The 25,101-nt window shown below is 35.1% G+C and overlaps 1 protein-coding gene across 8 annotated transcripts in view; it reads left to right on the top strand.

Annotated features, from left to right (window-relative positions):
- RBBP8 (RB binding protein 8, endonuclease) overlaps nt 1–25,101 on the top strand; it is a 379,995-nt gene that overhangs the window by 302,941 nt on the left and 51,953 nt on the right. For 5 of the 8 annotated variants that reach the window (XM_049620355.1, XM_049620356.1, XM_049620358.1 and 2 more), the window contains 3 exons: nt 3,300–3,342; nt 11,747–11,842; nt 22,701–22,813. In XM_049620355.1, coding sequence (XP_049476312.1) covers nt 3,300–3,342; nt 11,747–11,842; nt 22,701–22,813 — 252 coding nt within the window. Of the gene's footprint in view, nt 1–3,299; nt 3,343–11,746; nt 11,843–22,700; nt 22,814–25,101 lie in introns of those variants that run through there. The other 3 variants (XM_049620359.1, XM_049620360.1, XM_049620361.1) reach the window with 3 other exon arrangements.

Raw genomic sequence — 25,101 nt, 5'->3', positions numbered from 1 at the left:
CTAATTGTAGATGCCTAATTGACTTGATGAATAGCAAATGCTAAAATTTAAACACACACACATAGACACACACATAAACCTGTTTCAGGGCTGATCTGCATGACAGAACAAATGCCTCACAGGTGTTGAATGCTTACAAGATAAAAGAGCACTCTTTCCATATTTCCCAAGAATTTTCTTTTGATGTTTATATGGATTTTCTATCTCATTGTTTCTTTTCTTAAAATGGTCATGGCAATAATCCTTTTCATCTTTGGCTGCACTGAGTTTTAGAAGTTGGGTAAAATTAAAAATAAAATCTATCAATAAGTAAATTTTCGGGGCACCTAGGTGGCTCAGTCAGTTAAACATCCGACTTCGGCTCAGGTCATGATCTCACGGTTCATGGCTTCGAGCCCCACATCGGGCTCTGTGCTGACAGCTCAGAGCCTGGAGCCTGTTTCAGATTCTGTCTCTCCCTCTTTCTCTGCCCTTCCCTCATTTGCATTGTGTCTCAAAAATAAACATTAAAAAATTTTTTAAATAAAAAAAAAAGTAAATTTCATACACTTTGGAAAGAAGAGAGTGAAAAACTGCTGACTCTAGTCTTTGGCCTAGTCAGGTCATAAGTTTTTTTCTTAATTCTTTAAGAATGATTTGATGCTTTACTAAGTAAGTACTTTCAAGTTTTCATGAGTATGTCATTATCTGAAAAAGAAGGAAGCTTCTCAGCCTGGGAATTTGACAGATGGAAAAGATTTTTTTTAAACAGCATACCAGTTTTTATTCTTAATATTAAAAGAAATATTTTCCCTTATTATGTTTTATATTTTAACGATTTTCCCACTATTAGGGCAGATCTTTTTCCATAATTTTTTTTAAGTTTTTATTTTGAGCTTATTGTAAATTGACATGAAATTTTAAGAAATAATACAAAGAACTGTCCTATACTCTTCAGCCAATTTCCCACAATGGGAGCATCTTTTACAATTATAGTACAACAGCAGGACCAGGAAATTGGCATTGATACAATTTACCAACCTTATTCAGATACCCCCAATTTTATATGCACTCACTTCCACCGTGTTGATTTTAGATGCCTGTGACTACCACCAGAGATCCCTCATGCCACTTATTTAAGCCCTCAGCCCCCTTTTTCCCATCCCAACCCCTCCAGTTTGTGGCTACCAATAATATGTTTTTTATAATTTTTTCCTTTCAAAAGTGTTAGTTATGTAAGTAGAATCACATCAGATGTACCCTTTGAGATTGGCTTTTTTTTCAGTCGTAATTTCCTTGGGAACCATCCAAGTTGTTACATGTATCAACATTTCATTCCTTTTTATTGCTGAAGAGTACATGTGGTACAAGTATGTACCAGTTTTTTTTGTTTGTTTTGTTTTTTAACAGTTCACTTGTTAAAGGACATTTGGGTGGTTTCTAGTTTGGGGCTGTTATGAATAAAGCTGCTGTGAATATTTGTTTATTCATAACTTTTTTCTCACAATTCATATTTGTTTATTCACATTTTAGGCTGTAGAAATAAGGGTAAAGTGTATCCTATCAGTTGGACATTTCCTAGAGGTGAAATTTGAGAAACAGGGCAAAAGTCTAACACAAAACAGTTGTCCAGGGCCTGCCTTTTTCTATATTCCTCGCAGCAAATCCTTACTACTTGGGATGATAAGAAGAGGTGGCTTTCCCGTCAGTATTTATACCATCCTATCAACTTTATCCCTAGTCAGCATCATGGAGGGGGATTGGTGGAGAAATGTATAATTTTTTTAAAACTCTTATTTGTCTAAATTCTGTTTTTGAATGCTTGTCCTAAATTATACCGATAGCGAAAAGTCCTGTTCTTAGAAATAACAAATTTATTAATGTTTCTATGTACAGTATATGGAAAGTTTTTCTAAATGTATAACTTATTAGAATCCATAGATAAACTATCAAAGGCAAATAGTAAATCTTTGATTTTTCAATAATTAGTCAACTAATACCTATTTATTGGGGACTAATCCTACCCCAAATGAAAGAAATTCTTGAGTGGATACAGAACTAAATTTGCTAAGCATTATTTTAAAAAGTAAATAAAATATCCACAATTAGAAAAAGTGTAGAATAGTAAAAAGATTGATTTAAGACTCAGAAAAATCAAACAGAGAAACTTTTTCCTCCTTTTATGATAATCATACTGTAGAAAATAGAGGTCATAGAGAAAATAGAAAACCAAATAGTTTAGCGTTGCTAAATAGACAGTTTTTTTCACTTATTTTAATAACTATTATCCCATCAAGTGATTATGTCATATTTTACTTAAACATCCCTATTTTAAGCAGTTTATATTGCTATAAATTGTTCAGTGTCCTTTGTGACTATGAGTTTCTCTATAGTTTGGATTATATTCTTGGGTTAGAATGCAGGAAATGAGATACTGATGAAGGAGTCCTATTATGTATTGCTAAATTGCTTTCCAAAAGAATTCTATCCATTTATAATATCTCCAGCAAGTATGGGAGTATAGTTTTACAGCACTTTTATCAACATATTGGGTATTACAGTCTTTATAATTTTGCTAAGTAATTGTTTTGGTTTGAATTTATATTTAGTTGCTAGTAATGTTGGATAGATTTTTGTATTTGTTTAATGACCGTTTTTCTCCTTTTGTTAATTATCATTTACAAAAATTAGAAATGTCACTCTATTTTGTCCATATCCTTCCTTGCAGTTTCAGTGCCTTTCAGCCTGCTTTCTTCATGATAACTGCTTGAGTCCCGTAGGCAGGAGTCTTCTCTTACGTGTTGTGTCAGACTCAATTAAAATAAGAAATATATGTAACAGCTATCTTGAGTGTTCTTTGTTAAGTATTTTAGCGTAAGCAATTTTGCTCCTCATCCAGGACTTCCTGCAGTAATCTATTTTAATCCCAGAAGACCTGAGCCTACATAAGCATGGTTGCTGTTAGCAAATACATAGGCTATGTCAGAACATAGACCTTCATTTATAGTGAGCCTCTAATTATATGCTTGCCCCTGCTATTATGAAGGAAGTAACTCACTTTAGGTGGAGAAAATTTCACTCTACTTAGCTGTCATATAATAGACTAAAGGCAGTAATGTTGCAGATATACTTTTGTGACCTTGGGGTACAAATAAGGGAAATACACTCTCCAAGCTAATGGGACCTGGCTTATTATTCAGAGCCCAGAGTTGAGTAACTTAATAGTGTAGCATTAGACTCATAAAGAAACTCAGATCAACTGCTTTAGAAATGGTAAATGTATAAATAAAATACTGTGGGTTTTTTTTTTTCTTTTTCAGGTTTACAAGTAAAAGTAACAAAACTGAAAAAGGAACGAATTTTGTAAGTACCAGTATATAATACTGATTTCTTATTTTTAAATTAATTGATACTGACGTCCTATTTGACCTCAATGGCTTATTTATGAGAAAGTTAGTTTACAGCATGGACCTTGGATAGTTGACCATGAGTTTTTCAAAATTCTAAGGTAAAAAGAATAACTTAATTTTGAGTATATTCTTAGTTAATATTTGCATATATTTATACATTAATGTAATTTTTATATATACATATATACATATGGGTATGTATACATATAATCTTTTTCCATAAAGTATTTATTAAGAAAATAACTGTTCTATAAATTCATTTTGATCTGTCAATGTTATTCTTTTCTCATCTGTGATTAACACCTGGAATTTAAGATACTGCAAGAAGGGAGCAAAATGGGATTTCTGAACTGATACAAGAAATGAGACAAGGGGCTCCTGGCAGGCTCATTCGGTGGACCTGTGACTCTTGATCTAGGGGTTGTAAGTTCAAGCCCCACATTGGGTGTATAGATTACTTAAAAAAAAAAAATCCTTAAAAAAAAAAAGGAATAGGAGCAAATGAGACCCCTTTTAACTAGTTTGAAATTACCAAAGTTCCCCTGAATTGTTTTGGTTATTTTTTTTTAATATGAAATTTATTGTCAAATTGGTTTCCATGCAACACCCAGTGCTCATCCCAACAGGTGCCCTCCTCAATGCCCATCACCCACTTTCCCCTCCCTGTTTTGGTTATTAAGCCTAGAATCAGATCCGATTTTCTAAGTCCGAAGCAAATTTTACTCATGGTTCTTTAGGGCTTCCACATTCAGGAATCTGAAAGAGATGCATCATAGAATATTATTGCTTATAACAAAAATTAATACCATTGGTTTTTTTAATATTTATTTATTTTGAAAGTGAGAGTGTGTGTAGTTATACAAATAGGGGCAGGGCAGAAAGAAAGGGAGAGAGAGAATCCTAAGCAAGCTCCATGCTCAGCTAGGAGCCTGACATGGGGCTCATTCCCACAACTGTGATCATGATCTGAGCCAAAATCAAGAGTCGGATGCTTAACTGACTGAGCCACTCAGGCCACCCCTATGTCATTGTGACTAATGCTGCATTTACTTTATGATATATACCAATGGACCTCAGTTACATCATATTCCTCAAGCTTCCAAGGCTCCACCCAAAAGCTGGAGTTAACAGTCACCCATCAAAACACACCCATTTGTTTTCTCCAATATGATATGAAAATAAAAATTGGAAAGTTCCTTTTACACCTAGAAAATCATGTTTGGGAGATGACTTTGATTCAGAAATATAAAACCATAAGTTTATAAACAGGTTTTTTTTTTTTAAGAATGATTTTATGATCCTTTTTAATTAGTGATACACAATGCTTTGCATTATTGAGAATGTACATATTCCTGCCTTACAGATGTCATTTTAAGTATCTCAGGCGTAGAATAATTCATTTCTCTGTTTCTTATGATTAGTTCCCACGATTGCGAGATGTTCCTCTAGAGGAAATTAAATAAGCCTTTTCTGAGTAGTAAATTTAGGGTATATATCTTGTTAGTTAGGATTTTGCAAAGTACTCAAAGTATTTCCCCGCAAGATACTTATTAATTACATAGGGCAAAATTATAATATTATAGCGGAGAAACCGGACAGAATTCATCTCAAACTATCAAAGTTAATATCACTAGAAATCAGATATGTCAGCCCCATGTACCTCTTGATTTGATGCACTAAGAAGAGCACAATGTTATTCCTGTAGTATTCTTACCAAAAATGCATAGCCCAGATTTTATCATGGGGAAACATCAGAAAAACCCACATTGAAGAACCATCAAAATAACTGGCCAGTACTTTTCAAAGGTCAAGATTGTGAAAGACAAAAATGATGGAGAAACTGTTCCAGATTGAAGGAGACATGGCATTAAGTGCAGTGTAGGATCCAGGATTGGATCCTGGACCAGAAAAATAATGTTAGAGGAACAGTTGGGAAAATTTGCATAAGGTCTATAGATTAGTTAATAGTATTGTATCAATTTCTTGATGTTCATAAATGTATTCTGGTCACACAAGATGTTAATATTTTGAGAAGTTGAGTAACAGATACACAGGTACTCTGTTGTGTATTTATAATTTATTTATAATAGACCTGAAGTTATTTTAAGATGAAACCAAAAAATGAAAAAACGGGGCAGCTGGCTGGCTCAGTTGGTAGAGCATGTGACCTTTGATCTCAGGATCTTGAGCCCCACGTTGGGTATAGAGATTACCTAAAATATTTTTTTTTTAATGAAAAAAATTAACATTCATTCCTTGAGTCTGAAGAGATCAACTTTTCTTCATCTGTTGGATATTGAAAAAATTCAGTATTCTTTTAGCAAGGAATAGGAAGGAAATGGCTGTTGGATAGGCAACCAAAAATGTCACTACAGTTAGACTAATCCTACTCCTGCGGTTCAGAGAGTAGCCGCCAGTGCAGCTCTTGGGGCATGATCTCCTTTCATGGCACAAATGACCTTTTTTGTTTTTTTCTTTTTAATTTTTTTTTTTAATGTTTGTTTATTTTTGAGAGAGAGACAGCATGAGCCGGGGGTGGGGGGGTGTGGCAGAGAGAGAGGGAGACACAGAATCTAAAGCAGGCTTCAGGCTCTGAGCTGTCAGCACAGAGCCTGAAGTAGGGCTTGAACTCATGAACCGTGAGATCATGACCTGAGCCAAAGTCGGGCGCTCAACTGACTGACCCACCCAGGTGCCCCACCTTTTATTTCTGTAGCCGGTAGGTATTTCACAAACTCTCTAGCCTTTTAATGCATTTTAAATAGTGTTGGTGGTATTACCTTATGTTTATGTATGTCCGAATTATCTGAATACTTGCCGAAGAACACTTTATATGTAAATTCTTCCCATAATGAGTTATTACAAAAATAAGTATATTGAAATTGTGTTAGTTGGATAAAACAGGATCATTTTCTTGGTTAATAAGTAAAATTTATCTTTTATCCACTTGAAATCAAAAGGGAAACATCTTTGTTTTACTTAGGAATAAATACTCTTTTCTTCAGTGGTGAAAATATTTTGAGTCCTTTGAGATTTCAAATTATGAAGTGTAGGGCGCCTGGGTGGCTCAGTCAGTTAAGCATCTGACTTCAGCTCAGGTCATGATCTCACGGTTTGTGAGTTCAAGCCCCATGTTGGGCTCTGTGTTGACCACTCAGAGCCTAGAGCCTGCTTTGGATTTTGTGTCTCCCTCTCTCTCTGCTCCTCCCCCACTTGTGCTCCGTCTCTCTCTCTGTCTCTCAAAAATAAATAAATGTAAAAAAAAAAAATAAAATAAAATCACGAAGTGTACTTATTCTGTTGTTTTCATCTTCATTTTTATATATAGCCCAGCTAGTGTTGGTTGCTACAGACATTGCCAATCAGAAGATAAGCTACATACCAAACTTCAATAGTTAATTACCAATCACTGAAGTTATTCTACAAGTGTCCTCTTCTTCTTTTTTTTTTTTAAGTTTTCAAGAGAGAGAGAAAGTGCACGAGTCAGAGAGGGGTAGAGAGAGGGGGAGGGAGAGAGAGAGAGAATCCCACCCAGGCTCCTCACTGTTAGCACAGAGTCCGACACAGGGCTCAAACTCATGAACTGTGAGATCATAATGTGACCTGAAGTCAGACACTTAACCAACTGAGCCACCCAGGTGCCCCTACAAGTATCCTCTTTTATGTACAGTAACACTATATAGGAATTCTTGTTACCTCTGGCCTTTTCTAAACCAAAAATGCAATGTTTTAGTCGATTATTAGTTAGACAAGGAGCTTTTATATTGTACCTTGGTTTGGTGTTGGTTAATGGTCATGTTAATGCTGTATTAACAACCTTTGATTAGAATGACATCCTTTAATCAAAATGTTGATCACTTTTTTTTTTTTTTTTTGAGAGAGCACAAGCAAGGGAGGGGCAGGGGGGTGGGGACAGAGGATCTGAAGAGGGCTCTGAGCTGTCAGCACAGAGCCCCATGTGGGTCTTGAACTCACCACCTATGATGAGATCATGACCTGAGCCGAAGTCAGATGCTCAACCAGCTGAGCCACCCACGTGCCCCAAAATGTTGGTCAGTTGCAGTATTGAAACTCAGAAAGTATTGTCTGGTATTTGATTATACATTTTAAGCTACATTCACTAAATGTTGTTAAAGGATTTTGTTTTATTTAAATGTATTCTTCATGTAGCCTTAGTAATTTTATTTTCTAAAATATTGCTATTTTAAATGAGTTACAGCTACAAAGCAGTATTTCCTCTTAGCTTGAATCAGAATCATCAAATGAATGATGACACATAATTAGAAGTGATCTAGATTTGCTTATGACCAATGCACTTTATTACTGACTTTCTACACAAAATGCATTTCTCCACACCTGTAACCAATCAGCCACATAAAAAACTTCTTAAATTTGTAAATGACTGCTGAATTTTACTTTCTCAAAAATCATCTATAACACTTTTGAATTTTAAAGAATGGAAAACATTTTAAAAGCAGCTGGTTTTTCAGTAGCTAGTAATAATGCCTTACTTCACCTGTAGTTTAGAGTCATTTGATCCTCTTAGCAACCTTCTAATATATATTGTAACTACTTTGTACCTGTGTACCTCAGGTAGTTTGGGGTTGTACATTTTGGAAGCACAAGTAAGTAAATTCCGTGAGTAATCAGAGAATTAAAGGGATGCTTTATTTTATAGTAAGTTAGATATTTGCACTGTGGGACCAGGAACTTGGGCTTTCTTATATTAGCATAATCCCTATATCCCAGTATATTTTACAGTATACAGTTAGGATGCAGGAATAACCAGGATGTCTTAGCTCCATATTGTTAGGATAGCTATATTAATAAGGTAGAGAGCCCCAACCCTTAGGGATTCCCACCTGGAAGAAGAAGAAGAGAAATCAATAATTTTACCATATTTTGTCTATCACTTGATTGTTTGAGATCTGTGTTTTGATGATAGTTGTCTCTGCACATGGTTAATGCTTTTCTCTTACACAAATTCGTTTATCAAATTAAACATGTAAAAATGTTGACAGGTGAATATTACGGGATTTTTTGAAAAGTTCTACTTAAAGAACTTAAGAACTTTTGAAAAGTTCCACCTGATTCTTTTAACCTACTTGTGGACATGGATTACATCTGTTTTTGCCAGTGTGTATCCATTACTTACTAACTGATGGACTGTTTTAATGGTCAGTTAGTGAATCTTGTCATCATCCTATTTATTTGCCATTCTTTATTTTTTTTTAGAATTGTTTGGGTTTCTTTTTTAAATTTTATTTAAAGATAACATTTGCCATAATCAGCCATCCAGCTTTATGGCAATCAAGATATTTAAATTCACAAATTTAAAAAATTACAAAGGAAAAAAAGTCCTGCAGTTGTGCAGGACTGTTGTCATACTTTTAATTTCTTATAACAAATGTTATAGAGAATATAACTTGAACACATATAGTTTCCCCATTTTCTGTATTCACAGTAGTACCAATTTTGATCCCTATAGTGCTTCTCTACCCCTCCAGTATATGACATTGATTTTAAACTAATGAGAAGACTGGTGTAGGTAGTATATGGGAGGGTTTGTTATCTGTCATTTTATAGTCACATTTTCATGTACAAGATTTATCCACTTTTACACACGAGTTATATTTACATGCCATTTATCTAAAATGTTCATTTGTCTCAGAAGGACAGAATGCCATCTACCAAGAAAATGATACTGAGTATCCAGTAAGATGCTGCCTATGGGATAGATACGTTGAGCTTACCTTAGATGAGTGAGGTTGGTTATTTGTATCCTAATAACTAACTTCCTTTAGATGAGGTCCAAGGTAGATGTAGCTTGCAATGCATTTCACTCCTAATTTTTTTTGAAATTGCATGACTCTTTTTTGTACCATTTAGAACTCATCAATTTGCTTTTGTAAGGAATTTGTTAAATTGTTCCTGCAATTCATAGAACCCTGTTATGTTTACCACTGAGTTGACATGAATATTTTATTAAGTAATTGAGGTTAGTTTTAATTTTAACATAGGTCATCAGTCTATTTGGTTTTAAAACAAATGCTACTATGTTCTGAATCATTCTAAATAGACAGGAATAGAATATGTGGATGTAGGAAAATCAGACATTACATTACTGTTACAAATTTTCTCTTTTGGGGAGCCTGGGAGGCTCAGTCAGTTAAGCATATGACTTCGTCTCGGGTCATGATCTCATGGTTCGTGAGTTTGAGCCCCGCATTGGGCTGTGTGGACAGCTCAGAGCCTGGAGCCTATTTTGGATTCTGCATCTCCCTCTTTCTCTGCCTTCCCCTGCTAGTGCTCTGTCTCTCTCTCAAAAAAAAATTGAATTAAAAAAAATTTTTTTTAATAAAAACATCTTTTCTGTTGTTCATAATTTAAGAAAAAAACTTTTCCTATGAACTTTTCATTCCGTGTGTGTGTGTGTGTGTAATTCTTCAATATGTGAATCTGGAATATAATATTTGGTTATATTTTTATGATCTAGATTATTTAGATTAAATGCTAAAGTTAAATAGATATTGGCAGCTTATCTGTTAACTTAGAAAATGTCTTTAATTGTTCCCCCAAACTTTGAAAAGTTTTTAATTTGGTTATATTTGTTGAATATTTTAAAAGCAGGATTAATGAAAGGTTGGTACTGCTTCTGAATTAAATATATTTTCTAGAAATATTAGAAAATCATTTTTTTAATTAAGCAACAGCCAAATTAATGAGTTTCAGCTATCACTGTTATTATTTCCAAAATTTCAGATGGCTACAAATGCTACCAGAACTATATGCAGTAGTCTATTACTTTTTGGTGTATTGATTTTTCATTTTTTATTCAATATCAATTACTCAACCAGTATATACGAAGTACCCCCTATATTGGGTATCTGACATTTTTACTTAGTTGTCTCACTTATCTGTTTTGCTGCCAGTGATACTACATTCTAGCCATTTTGGTAGTCGTTTTGACATCTACTTTTTGTAGTCGACTGGTTTGTCATAATTTGATATTTTAAACCCTTGAGGGGACTGGGGAAGATGTTTCAACCACAGTATTTTTTTCAGCTTCAAGACCATACAGAAAATCCCAATCAAATTTCTAATGGGTTTTCTTAGAATTAATTTATATGCATAATTTATATAATAATGTGATTTTTAAAAATATGATAATGGAAGGGTAGAATATGACACTATCTTGGAAGGTAATCAGGTAATCTACTAGAAGAAAATTTTAGGGGCGCCTGAGCGGCTCAGTCGGTTGAGTGTCCCAACTCTTGATTTTGGCTCAGGTCATGATCCCAGGGTGGGGAGTCCCCATGTTGGACTCCACGCTCAGCATGAAGCCTGTTTGAGATTCTTTCTCTCTCCCTCCCTCTGTCCCTCTCCCCCACAAACTCGTTCTCTCTCTCTCTAAAATACGTTTAAAATAAAATAATTTTAAAATTTTTTGTTTTTTCCTACTATAAAATCACAATGGTAAACACTTAAATAGAACCTGGTATGTGACTGTGCTTTTCTGGGTGCTACACATATATTAATGCTTACTTAGTCCTTGCGAGTGCCTTATTGGATATATACTAATTTATCATTTTTACTTGCACTAGGTCACACAGCTGATAAATGAGACCTGAGATTCAAACCTAGGCTTTAGGATCTAGGGTTTGCATGCTTCCACTCTACTCTAAGCCCTGACTTAAAAGTAATACCAAGTAAGAAGTTTAGGCAACACAGAAATTAATAAGAAAGTATAAATCTCCCATAATTGGAATAGAGATGAGTGGAGATATCTGTTACTTACATTAACAAATACAGACAAAATAAAAAAAACAGTAAGTGTACATTTTAATAGCATTTTTGACAACATTGAGTCAACGATGACATCAGAATCCACTCCTTCCTCTGTGTTCCAACACTGTATAATGAATGTCTGGTACTTAAGACAATACTTTTATAGTACACAAAAATACTACAGAGCACATTCTAGTATAATGTGAAGTCTGATTAATAAGATTTTTTTTTTTGAGAAAGAGCACACATGGGTTGGGGAGGGGAGCAGGCAAAGGTAGAGAGCATCTTAAGCAGGCTCCACGCCCAGCATGGAGCCTGACACAAGGCTCAGTCTCACAACTGTGAGATCATGATCTGAGCCAAAATCAGGATTGGACACTTAACCTACTGAGCCACTCAGGCACCCCAACAAGATATTTAAACTTTGCCCTTGAAGTTTATTTTGATATAAGAAATACATGTTATGTAAGTGTGAGACCATACTTTGGAATTGTTACAATAGAATTATCCCATTAGGATAATTCTCCTGTTAGGATTTTCTTTTTAAAAATGTATTTCTTGACTTTTAGAGATGCACAGAGACTAGAAGAATTCTTCACCAAAAATCAACAGCTGAGAGAACAACAAAAAGTCCTTCATGAAACCATTAAAGTTTTAGAAGATCGGTGAGTCGGGTTCTTGGGTATTCTTGAGTAAGTGGTGATTTCCTCCTTTAATAGAACATTGGTTTTAATTTATAAAACAGTTCTGGGACTGATGTGCTCTTTTCCCAAACTGATGTCAACTTTGGATAAATATATACTCTTACAGATTTGTTTTTTTCTTTTTATTAATTACAGGAATCTCATCAATTTACCTTTTAATATTTCTTTTTTTTTTTTTTTTTTTTTTTTTTTTTTTTTTGTGAGAGAGAGTGAGCATGAGCAGGGGAGGTGTAGAGAGAGAGGGAGACAGAGGATCCGAAGTGGGCTGTGCGCTGACAGCAGAGAGCCTGATGTGGGGCTCAAACTCACGAACCATGAGATCATGACCTGAGCTGTAGTCGGATGCTTAACCGAGTAAGCCACCCAGGTTCCCCTAAATAATATTTATCTGGTGTTGGTATAAGATGAGCTTAAGAGTAGTAATGTTCTGGGGTGCCTGGGTGGTTCAGTTAGTTAGATATCTGATTCTTGATTTCAGCTTAGGTCATGATCTCTCAGTTCAAGAGATCAACCCCACATCAGGCTCCGTGCTGTCAGTGCAGAGCCTGCTTGGGATTCTTTCTCCTTCTCTCTCTCTGCCCGTTTCCCACGTGTGCTCACACCCTCTCTCTCTCTAAAATAAATAAATAAACAGTAAAAAAAGAAAGAGTAGTAATGTGTTAATTCATTTGATGCTTTAATTCCATTTTTATGTCTAAGTAGGTGGAAACTGCTTCACAATTCTGATTGTCTTCGTGTTTCTGCCATTCTCTTTTTTTCTCCTACATATTTCTGTAGGCAGTCTAGGATTCTTCTTTCTGAATATTTCCAAGATAATGCCTGTCACTTAATTTTCACATACATCTTTATTTCTCACTCCTATGAGATTACCACCCTAGGTTAGAAGAGACTTCCAGATTTTGCTGTATTCCTTTGTCTGAACTGCAGTTGCTATGTAAGACCTTGAACTACCTGTAGCAAACAATGTTTCTTACATTTATAGTTAATAATTTCCCTTTGTTATTATTGTGTATATGTCACAGGAGGGCTGGTGGCTTGAGTTTGCCACTGTACCTTTAGTGGTGGAATAATTTAACACTCCATCTGTGCAAACCGCAGTTGTACACTTTTCTTCTACAACTGCTATCCCAGAGAAGTGCACATTTACTGGAATAGGCAGCCTATTGTGGAATGAAGTTACACGCGCGCTGGAATCATAGATGCAAATTTGAATTTCACGTTTATACTGTGCCCTTAATTCAGATTCATAAATAAATATTGAGTCCTTGCTATGATCTAGGTATAGCTGTAGGTGCTAGGGATAACACTATCCCTAGTGTCATGGAGCTTATATTTAATTTTTAAAGGTTTGGAGTGAGTCATACAAGTAAGAGGCTTTCAGATTATAAGTGCTGTGAAGGAATAAAATTGAGTGGTGTAATTAAGTGACCACAGACATTGGAAAGTGAAGGGATAGGTGTCAGGAATGACCTCTCTGAGGAGGTACCATTTTAACCGAGACGTAAATAATATAGATAAGAGCTACTCGAAGAACTGAAGATAAAAAGAGAACAGACAAATACAAAAGCTTTAGGCGGAAATAAGTTTTGAAATATTTGAAGAATAGAAAGTCTGCGGTGGTTCTAACTTGACTAGGAGGATGAATGATAGGAGATAGGATTGGAAAGGTGGGAGTAACTACATTATGTAGGATCATGGGCAAAAAGTTTGGATTTTGTTGTAATCAGAAGTAATTGGAGGTTTTAAGCAGGGAAATCACAAAGGAATAGGAGCAGGTATTGACAGTATCTGTTATATCCAAACAGACATGTCAGGTAGATAATTGTATATGTGAATTTGAAACTAACTACAGAGATTAGAGCTAGAGAAAAGAATTTGAAAGTCATCACCTGCATATAAATGGCATTTAAAACTTAGACTGGATAAGAGATCTAGGGACATCTTAAAGAGTGTGGGAAGAGAATAGAAGAGGCATCGAGCTCGGACATACTGATTAAGGTTTAATGAAGAATAAGGACCCAGCCAACAAACAAAAATGAGAAAGAAAAATTATCAGAGTAGAAGAAAAGCCAAGAACATATGGCATGACACCAACCACACTTTCTCCACAGGGCTATTTTAAAGATTAAATGAGATTAATGCAAGTTAAGTACATAATAGAAATTTTTAAAAACTTACAGTGTCCTTTCTAATTGGTGACGATTTCAGCCTTTAGCACTCTAGTCAGATCCAGTCTCTAGAAAGCCATTTGACCCCTTTTTTTTCCCAGTCCAGGATCAAAAAGGAAATCATCAGCTACTTTTCTGTTAGTGTGGTGAGGCATTTCCTTGTTTTCTCTGGGTAATGTAGTAAAGCGTTTGGGAGGAATGGTGGGGGGGTCATATTTTTCTCAGGCTTTAACTCCTCAGTGATTGATATGTATTAAGGGCTTACTTTGTACCTGTACCCGGGCATCTAGTACTTAATCTTCACATTAATGCTGGTATGGTAAATCCATTTTACATAGGAGGAAACTGAACTGGCAAAGAGGTAAGAAGCCATACCAAGATCACAGTTAATGGATAATTAGGTTAAATTTGACCCTACAAACCCCCCAGTTTCTGTTTTCCTGAAGCCTTGTCTGTATGTTGTCTTAATTTTATAAATGTTGTATAAATGAATTATACCTTAACTGATCATCCAGAGTATTTGTGCTTGACCTAAAGTTAACAAAACAGGTACTTTGCAATGTTAATTCCCCAATATTGTCTATTTTCTAGTCTGGTTTTTTGGAAGTTTTTTTTTCGGTTGTTTTTGTTTTTAATTGCTATTAACTATTATACTACCTTTAAATGTCTAGGTAACATTTGGTAAAGTTCTGCTTTATTTAAAATTTCATTTTAAGTTTTATGTCATGTAAGAAACCCAGAGCAAGCTTTAAAAATCTATAAAAATTAACGTTTTGCTAAGACCTTTAAAAAGCAAAATGTGTTTTGTTAAAAATTTCTTTTTTTTTTTTTTTTTTTTTTTTTTTTTTAAGTAGGCTTCACACCCAGAGCAGAGCCCAATGCGGGGCTTGAACTCACGACCATGAGATCAAGACCTGGGCTCAGGCCAAGAGTCGAACACTTAACCAACTGAGCCACCCAGGCACCCTGTGTTTCATTAAAATTTCTAAACAGTAATTCTGAAACTTGCTACTTACTCTTTATAGGATGAAGCAATTTTTATTTTTTATGCTAATGTTGTGAAAACATTGTGAGATGTTTAGATGAAAAGAATTACCTGGTAAAGGTAAATTTGATAATAAAAAGTTCTAATTTTAGGTGGCTTATGTTTTACTACACTAGTATTATAAGAGACTTTCCTTGAAGGAAACAAAGTATTTCACTAAATGTAAGGAATAGTCACTGTGATGTGGATAGAATGCATTAAAAAAAATCTGAACAAAGCAGTTAAAACATGGTTGTCTAGTAGATTTTAATATTTTTAAAAGCATTTTTGGCAGTTGTAGGAAACTCATATTTCATCTGTCATTGAAAGGGAAAATTTGTGTTCATAATCAGGGGATTTGTGGTTGTGCAACTATTTTTCAAATACTAGACCAAATGTCCTCTTTTTGTGTTACTCATAGGTTTTAATTTAAATATTTTTCAGGAGATCTCTGACTTTCTAGACTAGGTTTAGTTTTGCTGTGTGCTTTAATAGTACCCTGTATTTCCGCTGTCATGATGTGAATCATGCTTTGCCTTAATTACTCTTTTACTACCTGTCTTTTTTTAGTACACTCTAAACTCTTTAAAAGAAATTACATTATCTTGGCCACTGTTGTATTTTAGCACCTACAGTACTCATTGTAGGTGATCATGAATATGATCACCTTTTGAATGAAAATGAATAATTTTTTTGAAGTTTATTTACTGTTTATTTAGAGAGAGAAAGAAAGAGAATGAGCTGGGGAGGGGCAGGAGAGAGAGCGTGAGAATCCCAAGTAGTCTCCAAGCTGTCACATGGAGCTCAATGCGGGACTTGATCTCACGAATCATGAGATCATGACCTGAGCTAAAATCAAGAGTCGGACACGGACTGAGCCACCCAGGCGCCCTGAAAATGAATAAATTTGAGGAAATCTTTTTGGGGTATAACAAACAATTGAGCATACTTGTTAATCTGGTAAGTTTTAACTGCAAAATGAAAGCTTTTATTTCTTCATCTCTATGAAGAAACTGGAATATAACTCAGAAAGCATGCTGCTTTCTGCTCTTACTAGTGGAATTATTCTTCTTTCCCTGTTACCTGTATATAGCTACTAAAATTGCATTCATTCTCCTGTGAAATTGAGGGTTTTTCTTTCTCTGACAGCAGCAGTGGAACCTTGATGGAAATAGGAACCTAGTATATTTTCTCCTATCAGTTTAAATTTAAACTAGGGTCAGTGAGCAATCAAGAGTTGACTCTTTTTTTTCACAAATACTGTTATCAAGAGTGGCAGTTGACTGGAGAAAACTGGAAGTAATAAACAAGCTAGAAAATGTTTGATTTTATAACTGTCTATGTCAGTGGCATTTTTAAAGTTGGAAACTAGGTGTTCCAAGGGGTTGTTTTCAATCATATGTCATGACATTTTAACATACCAGATTTTATTTCTTAGAAACAATAAAGTGTTCAATTTTTACTGAAAAACTGACTAGCAGAAGACCTCTAACTAATCCATTAGAATTGTTCCATGCCATTTACCTCTTTCAGGGTTTTCCAGTGACTTTTCTTTTTCTTTTTTTTATTTTAATATTTATTTATTTATTTTTAATGTAAGATCGATGCCCAAAGTGGGGCTTGAACTCACAACACTGAGATCAAGAGTCACATGTCCTACCAACTAAGCCAGCCAGGCGCCCCTTCGATGACTTTTCTATGTCATGTGCTCTTTGGCCTCTGTAGCTTAATAATTCTGTGTATAAATTTACCACAATCAGGTCAGCTGTTTGAGTGTTTACTGCATGGACCCTAAGCTATTAATTTGAACAAATCTTAGAACTGTAAATATGAAATGTCAGGTACTTTAAGCAAATAGTTAAAATTGAGTTTTCTCTTATAACAGTTTAATAGTCTCTTGGTTTTGGAATAGTTGGGGTTTTTTTGGTTTTGTTTTTTTTAATTTATTTAGTATTTGAGAGAGAGAGAGCACACGCATGAGCAGGGGAGGAGCAGAGAGAGAGAAGATTCTCCTAAGCAGGCTCCACACTGCCAGTGTGGAACCTACTGCACAGCTGGATCTCATGAACCATAAGATCATGACCTGAGCTGAAATCAAGAGTCAGATGCTTAGCCAACTGAGCCACCCAGGCGCCCCTTGGAATAGTTTACAGAGATTCATTTCTTTTGGAATTTTAAAGGCATAAATAGACCTTACTATTAGCTTTAGAAATGCTTGAGAATCCAAAAACATTATGTTATAGCAGAAAGACAAGAAGGTGTATGTCCTTTCTAGTACCTTAAATTCTCAAAAAGATGTTACACAAAGTTTATTAGAATATAATATTACAAAATTAAATACTTGTTAGCTTATTTTATCATTTTTCCTTTTAAACTTTTATTAAAAGTAATGCATATGCATTATAAAGTGTATAGTTACTATATATTCCTTTTTTCCACCCCTACCAGTCCCAGTTTTTAGTGCTCCAGATTCTAAATGATACATTTTCACTTTAACCCTTGATTTATCAATTTGAGACCATCTTATTTCTTACTATGAAAATGAGGATACCATTTTCCTTTGCATATTTTTGTTTTTTTTTTTTTTTTTTATTTTATTTTTTACTGTAGAGGGAGCACAAACAGGGGAGAGGGCCTCCACACTGAGCGTGGAGCCTTGACAGTGCTCAATCCCATGATCATGACCTAAGCCAAAATCAAGAGTCAGCCGCTCAACCAACTGAGCCACCCAGGCTCTTCTCCCTCACATATTTTTGAATAGTTATATTTTAGTTCTTCTATTTTATCTTAAACCTTAATACATACATTTTTATAAAAATATGTCTTTACAGGAATATATTTTAGAAAAATGTCTGAACAGTCTCCCTGAGCTCACCACTGTATTGCTGGAGGATAGTAAACTATTTATTTATTGACTCTAAGTATTCTCTGCTAAGGCAAGATAGCATTTCCTTCTCTGCAGATCTGATGTCATGACCTCTGTGCCACTCCAGGAGACTTTTTTTTTTTAAGTTTATTTATTTATTTTGAGAGAGAGCGAGGGAGGGGCAAAGAGAGAGGGAGAGAGAATCCGAAGCAGGCATTCCGCTGTCAGCATGGAGCCCAACACAGGGCGCGAACCCAGGAACTATAAGATCATGACCTGAGCCAAAGTCAAGAGTTGGGGACTTAACCGATTGAACCACCAGGTGCCCCAGTAGACTGTTTCTCCTGTCCAGGCCACATAGATTCTTTCTACTCTGTTTCAAATCAGTTGGTCAAATCAGCCCATAATTATATTATGACAAGGACATACTCCTATGTGTTTGCTGGTTTTTCCCAAAAGTTCTAACTACTTTTTTTCATACTGAGATAAGAGACATGTTTTCCTTACTATGCCATTAATACTATGTAATGTGTCATTCTATTTATTGACTATCATCTTCTTTTTTCTTATTCTTGGAGGTATATTTCTTGGGCTAAAAACCTTCCTGTACCAATTTGGACCATTTACTTTCTAGGTTTTTCTATAGCTGCCATTCTGGAATTTCTCCTCACTGGATCTCCCTACATTAATTCCATTATTTCTTTCAACTCATGTTAGTCCACAAATGCACAGGAAGTAAATTTTCAAAGAGTCCTTGCATGTCTAAAAATGTCATTTTACTGTTGATTTAGATGATATTTTGAATGGATATAAAATTCTAGGTTCGAAATAGTTTTTGCTTCAAATTTTAAAGACATTTTCTCAGGAGCGCCTGGGTGGCTCAGTCGGTTAAGCGGCCGACTTCGGCTCAGGTCATGATCTCGTGGTCCGTGGGTTCGAGCCCCGCGTCGGGCTCTGTGCTGACAGCTCAGAGCCTGGAGCCTGTTTCAGATTCTGTGTCTCCCTCTTTCTCTGACCCTCCCGTGTTCATGCTCTCTCTCTGTCTGTCTCAAAAATAAATAGATGTTAAAAAAAAAAAAAATTAAAAAAAAAAAGACATTTTCTCATTATCTGTTAGCATCTGATGTTGATAAGACTGATACCATTCTAATGTTATTCCTTTATAGGTAATAGATATTTTTTCCTTCCTGGAATTTAAGATCTTTTTATTGTTGTTCTGAAATTTTGTGATGGGTGTGTGTGTGTTTGTGTGTGTGTATGTGTTTCTTTAACCTGTTGGACACTCAGTCTAAAGACTAGTATCTCTTAAGGTCTGGCAATTCTTTTCTGTTATTTCCTCTCCATTTTTATATGTTCTCTATTTCTGGAGTACTTCTTGGTCATAAACTGATTCTTTATAATCTTTTCTCTGATTTCTGTTACATATTTTTTTTCCTTGTGTTCTGGAGGATTTCTTCTATTTTATTCTCTAGCCCTACTACTGAGGTTATTTTGATAATCACTGTTTAGTATTCAGTAACTTTTTATTTATTGAACATTGCTTTTTTTTTTTTTTTAATTTTTTTTTTTTAACATTTATTTATTTTTGAGACAGAGACACAGCATGAGCAGGGGAGGGTCAGAGAGAGAGGGAGACACAGAATCCGAAACAGGCTCCAGGCTCTGAGCTGTCAGCCCAGAGCCGGATGCGGGGCTCGAACTCACAGACCGCGAGATCATGACCTGAGCCGAAGTTGGACGCCCAACCGACTGAGCCACCCAGGCGCCCCTGAACATTGCTTTTATATACATGTGTGCTGTGGCCCATTTTATAATTTCCCTTGTGATTCTTCTTGAACTCGTTCTTTATTTAGGAGTTCATTGCTTAAGATTCACAGATTTTCCAAATTTCCTTCTGTTTTTGATTTCTAATTTGATTCCATTGTGGTGAGAGAACATGCTTTTTATGATTTCAGTGCTTTTAAACATACTGAGACTTGTTTTGTGACCTAGGAAGAGGTCTGTCCTGGCAAATGTTCCAACTGTGCATTCTGCAGTTGTTGGTGGTGTGTTATGCAGAGGTCAGTCAGGTCTGGGTGGTTGTTGGTTTGTTCAGGCCTGCTGTATCGATGCTGATTTCTTGTCTCACTTCATCTATCCGTTATTGAGAGTGGACGTCTATAGCTGTTACTGTTGAATTTGTTTTTCCCTTCAGTTCTCAGTTTTTGCTCTCTGTATTTTGGGTCACTAGTGTTAGATGCATATATGTGTATAATTGTTTTATTTTTGTAGTGAATTGATCCTTTTATTATAAAATTCACTGTACTAGTAACACTTCCTGTCTTACAGTCTATTTTATAGTCTGATATTATCATAGATGCTCCAGCTTTATTTTGGTTTTTGTTTGCATGGTCTCTCTTTTTCCATTCTTTGCCTTCAGCCTATACGTATCTTGGAATCTAAAATTTGTCTATTGTAGGTAGCATATTGAATCTTAATTTTTTTGTCCTGACAGTTAGATCTGCCTTTAGATCAGAGTTAGTTATAAGATGTCTCTCTAGATCAGAGTGTTTTATCAATTAACAATGTAATTATTGATATAGTTGGATTTAGGCCATTTTGCTTTCTGTAGGTCTCATATCTTTTTTGTTCCTCCTTTTCTGCCCCTTGCTGCCACCCCAAAACTTGCTTTTTCTAGAACTCTTATTATTGAAAGGATAAACCTTTTAAAATAATTCTCTAGTTTTTTAATCTTTTCTATTTGCTCTTCGCTTTTTGAGGAGATTTTCTCAACTCTGTTTTCTTACCTTCTATTGAGGCTTGGGTTTTTTCCTGCTGGCTTTTTTTTTTTTTTTTTTAAGATTTTATTTTTGAGTAATCTCTATACCCAACGTGGGGCTTGAACTCAAAACCCCGAGATCAAGAGTTGTGTGCTCCACTGCCTCAGCCACCTGGGGCTTCCCTGCCCTGCTGTTATATTTTTAATTAACAAGATTTTTGTTGTTGTTGTTCTCAGAATATTTCTTTTTATGGCAATCCTGTTTTCATTTCATGGTTTGGTATCTTTATTTCTCCTGAGACTATTCTTTACAGTTTCGTGATGGTAGTGTTTTTTTCCTTCTCCCTACATTATTTATTTATTTATTTATTTATTTATTTATTTATTTATTTAGACGTATATGTATATATATGTGTATATATATTTTTTTTTAGTGTCTTGCTCTAGTCTCTTTCACTTTATAAGCTTTTCTGAGATGTCTATTGATATATTTAAGAGAAATGGATAAAAGTTGAGTAGAAGCTGTGAGTGGAATTGTAGTCTCTGAGCTTCACTGCAGGTTGATCTGCCTGGTCTTTTTCACTGATAATCCCCAAATGGCGGTATCTTTAGGTCTGATTTCCTAGAGGAGGCTCCTTTATTCTGCTTTCTGGAATGTGTAATAGGGCTGGCTACTAAAGTCCTGGAAGCCAAGTAGATGATGAGGGCCTAGGCTAAAGTCTAAGAATTTGGCATGAATATACATTTATTTCACTATTGTACTCCTACCCTTACTTACATCTTGTGTTTCCCAAACCTGTATCTGTGTCTGTTTTAGACCCTCTAGAGGGTAAATCTCCAATATTCTCCTAGGAATGGAAGGGGGGATCACTTGAGTACTCAGAATACAGAAGAGAATATGTTGATATGATGATTTCTTGAAATACTTAATATTTTTTAAGTTTATTTATTTTGAGATAGAGTGTGAGTTGGGGAGGGACACAGAGAGGGAAAGAGGAACCTAAGCAGACTCTGCACTGTCAGCACAGAATCCAATGCAGGGCTTAAACCCACGAACCGTGAGATCGTGACCTGAGCCAAAATCAAGAGTTGGATGCTTAACTGACTGAGCCACCCAAGCACCATGATTTCTTGAAATACTTTAAATTACTTATTCTGGGTACCCTTTTTTTTTTTTTAAAGCTTCTGGGAATTCTGTAGTGTATATCAAGTTGGTTCTAGGTCAGTGCTGTCTACTAGACTTTTCTGTGATTAGGACACCCTCTCTTCAGCACTGACAAATAGTGAAAACTTTTTTTAAAACCTTTTTTTGCATAATAGTAAATTGTGAGTTTTTCTGACGTTGGGTTTTTTTAATGCTGACAAGAGCAAAGTATGGAGTACCTTTTTTTAACTTTGTACTCTTTGACCTTTAGTATTCATTCAACTAAAAAAGTTGTTGATCACTCATGTGTCATATCCTATGCCGAGCAATACAGAGGCAAGCTTGCTTAAGATATAATTCAGCCCCTTGGTACTGGACTAAAGTTCATATTCTGACTATATTAAAACAAGGTCGGATTCTTCAATAAATAAGTTCCTTTGGATAGAGTTTAAAATTGGCAGAATTTACAGAATTCCACTCGGAATTGCAGTCTTGTAGAAAGTGATGTTGTGGCATGATTTCAACCTATTTGAGAACGTGTTAAAGGTATAATACATCATTGAACTATTAATTTTCTCAATATTCGCCAAGTCAGTTATTTACATCTTATAAAGTATAAAAGTCTTGGAGTTCAAATATAAGGAAATATATTTTAGTATTTGAAAAAAATTGAATTTCAGCTTTATGGAGATACAATTGACAAAATTGTAAAATAAAGTGTACATAATGGTAATTGGTAAACATATACATCGTGAAAGAATTCCCATCATCCGGTTAATTAACATAGCCATCATCTTACATATATTTTGGTGAGAACATTTAAGTTCTACTCTAAAAATATTTTGTTTTTGTTTCCTAGATTAAGAGCAGGATTATGTGATCGCTGTGCAGTAACTGAAGAGCATATGCGGAAAAAACAGCAAGAGTTTGAAAATATCCGGCAGCAGAATCTTAAACTTATCACAGAGCTTAGTGAGTTTCCTTTCTTCATTAAGTATTTAAAGCATAATGTACTGTTGTTAAAACCTATTATTAAATTGTTTGCAATCAAATGGATGGTTTACATACATTTTTCCTCGTGTAGGCAAAAGTTCAAATGTCCTTTATTCCCTTTCTGTAGATTTAATTTCATGCTTTACTTTAGTAAGAAATAGAGTACAAAAAGTAGTATAAATACTGTGCACTTTGGCCCTCAAGTCTCACCAACAATAAGATAAGAAATTTCCTTTGCTTGTGTCTACATTTGCTTCTTTAGTTTTATCTTTATTTCATGTCATTTGGCTATTTAGTAAAGTCAAATACAAAAATACAATTTAGTGTTCTGCAAAAGTGTACACTTTCTGTGGTTTTCATGACATATTAGTACAAATATATCATTTTCAGTTTAGTCTCCTTACACATTTAATGTGGGGTTTCCTTACATTTTTAGCCTTCTCTTAAATGTCTTCTCTTCCATTATCTCTTAACCTTATTCACTTCTAACTATTCATATACTCTCTTAGTGACCTTTACCTTGATTCTCTGTAAACAGCTCACAATGAACAGCTCACAATGAGCACAAAATCTAATTAATTTATCTTCTTTTCTATCTTCTGACTATTTTCTTTCTATTAATTATATTGCTATCCTCTGGTTACTCAAGCAAGAATAAATGAATATTTCCTCATGGTTTCAAAAAGAGAAAGAACATAGTTTTATTCTGTTCCTGGGGGTAACTATTATTAACAATCTGATAATGTATTTTTCCAGATCCAGGTTTATCTTTCTGTGTGTCTCTTCCCCTGTTTTGTCCCCTCCTCTCTTTTTTATTTTTTTATTTCTATTTCTGTTTATTTTATTTTTAAGTGCTGTCTGTGCCCAGCGTGGGGCTCAAGCTTAGAACCCCAAGAGAAAGACATTTGCTCTATTGACTGAGTCAACCAGGCAACCCACAACCTTGAAAGTTTACCATGCATTCCTAAAATGTAAAGTTAATGTCTTGACCATCTTCTGAACAATGTACAGACCTTAAAACACCTTAACTCTGCTCACCTCCTTTTCCACTTACATGCTGCTTATGCCTAGCATTCATTTCCTTTTTTTTAGCCTATAAGTTAGAAACTTTTTTTTTTAATGTTTGTTTATTTTTGAGAGAGACAGAGCGTGAGTGGGGGAGGGACAGAGAGGGAGACACAGAATCTGAAACGGGCTGCAGGCTCTGAGCTGTCAGCACAGAGCCTGACGTGGGGCTCGAACCCATGAACTGTGAGGTCATGACCTGAGCTGAAGCTGGATGCTTAACTGACTGCGCCACCCAGGTGCCCCAGTTAGAAACTTTTCTAAAAATTACTAAGAGTTTTAAAAGACTCAACTACCTGTTTATCAGTTTCTTTGTTTATTATTGCTTTTTGCACCTCCATTTCCTTCTGGGATTATTATCCTATCTGAGATACATCCTTTTGAGGGTATTGGCTGGTTCTAAATTCTCAGTTTTTATCCAAAAATGTTTTTATTTTACATTTACTTTTGTAAGCCTATTTTGCAGGGTAACAATCATTTTTCTCTGGCTGCTGCTATGATTTTTTTTCCTTCTTTTTTGGTGTTCTATAATATTAGTATAATTTTAACCAGGTTTTTTTTTTTTTTTTTTCAAAAAAATTCTGTTTAGTATATATTATAAAATCTGTGGAACCACATTTTTTTTTTTTTTTTTGAGATTTTATTTGAAGTAATCTCTACCATCCATTGTGCAGCTCGAACTCATGACCCTAGATCAAGAGTTGCATGTTCTACCAAATGAGCCAGCCAGGCGCCTTTTTGGAACCACATCTTTAATTATACCTGGAAATAGCTTTTCAAATATTGTGTCTTCTCCAGTCTCTATTTGGGTATTCTGATGAGACCTCATCATTCTGTCCTTTGTATCGCTTGATATCCCTTTCCCCTTTCCTGTTTTTCATCTTGTTTCTCTCTGCTACATTCTGAGTGATTTCTTCAGCTCTCTTGTTCATTATACTAAGGACTTCAGTAGTTCTCTTGTGTTGAGTTGTTTTATTTCAGTAACCAAATTTTTCATTCCTAAAAATTCTATTTAATGGTTCTTTTTCTTTTTTCTTTTTTTAATTTTTTTTTTAAATTTTTTCAATATATGAAGTTTATTGTCAAATTGGTTTCCATACAACATCCATTGCTCATCCCAAAAGGTGCCCTCCTCAATACCCATCACCCACCCTCCCCTCCCTCCCACCCCCCATCAACCCTCAGTTTGTTCTCAGTTTTTA

The sequence above is a fragment of the Panthera uncia genome, assembly GCF_023721935.1.
Source record: "Panthera uncia isolate 11264 chromosome D3 unlocalized genomic scaffold, Puncia_PCG_1.0 HiC_scaffold_8, whole genome shotgun sequence".
Classification (NCBI taxonomy): domain Eukaryota; kingdom Metazoa; phylum Chordata; class Mammalia; order Carnivora; family Felidae; genus Panthera; species Panthera uncia.
The sequence above is the reverse complement of the archived record's forward strand: the minus strand, read 5'-3'. Positions and strand labels throughout refer to the sequence as shown.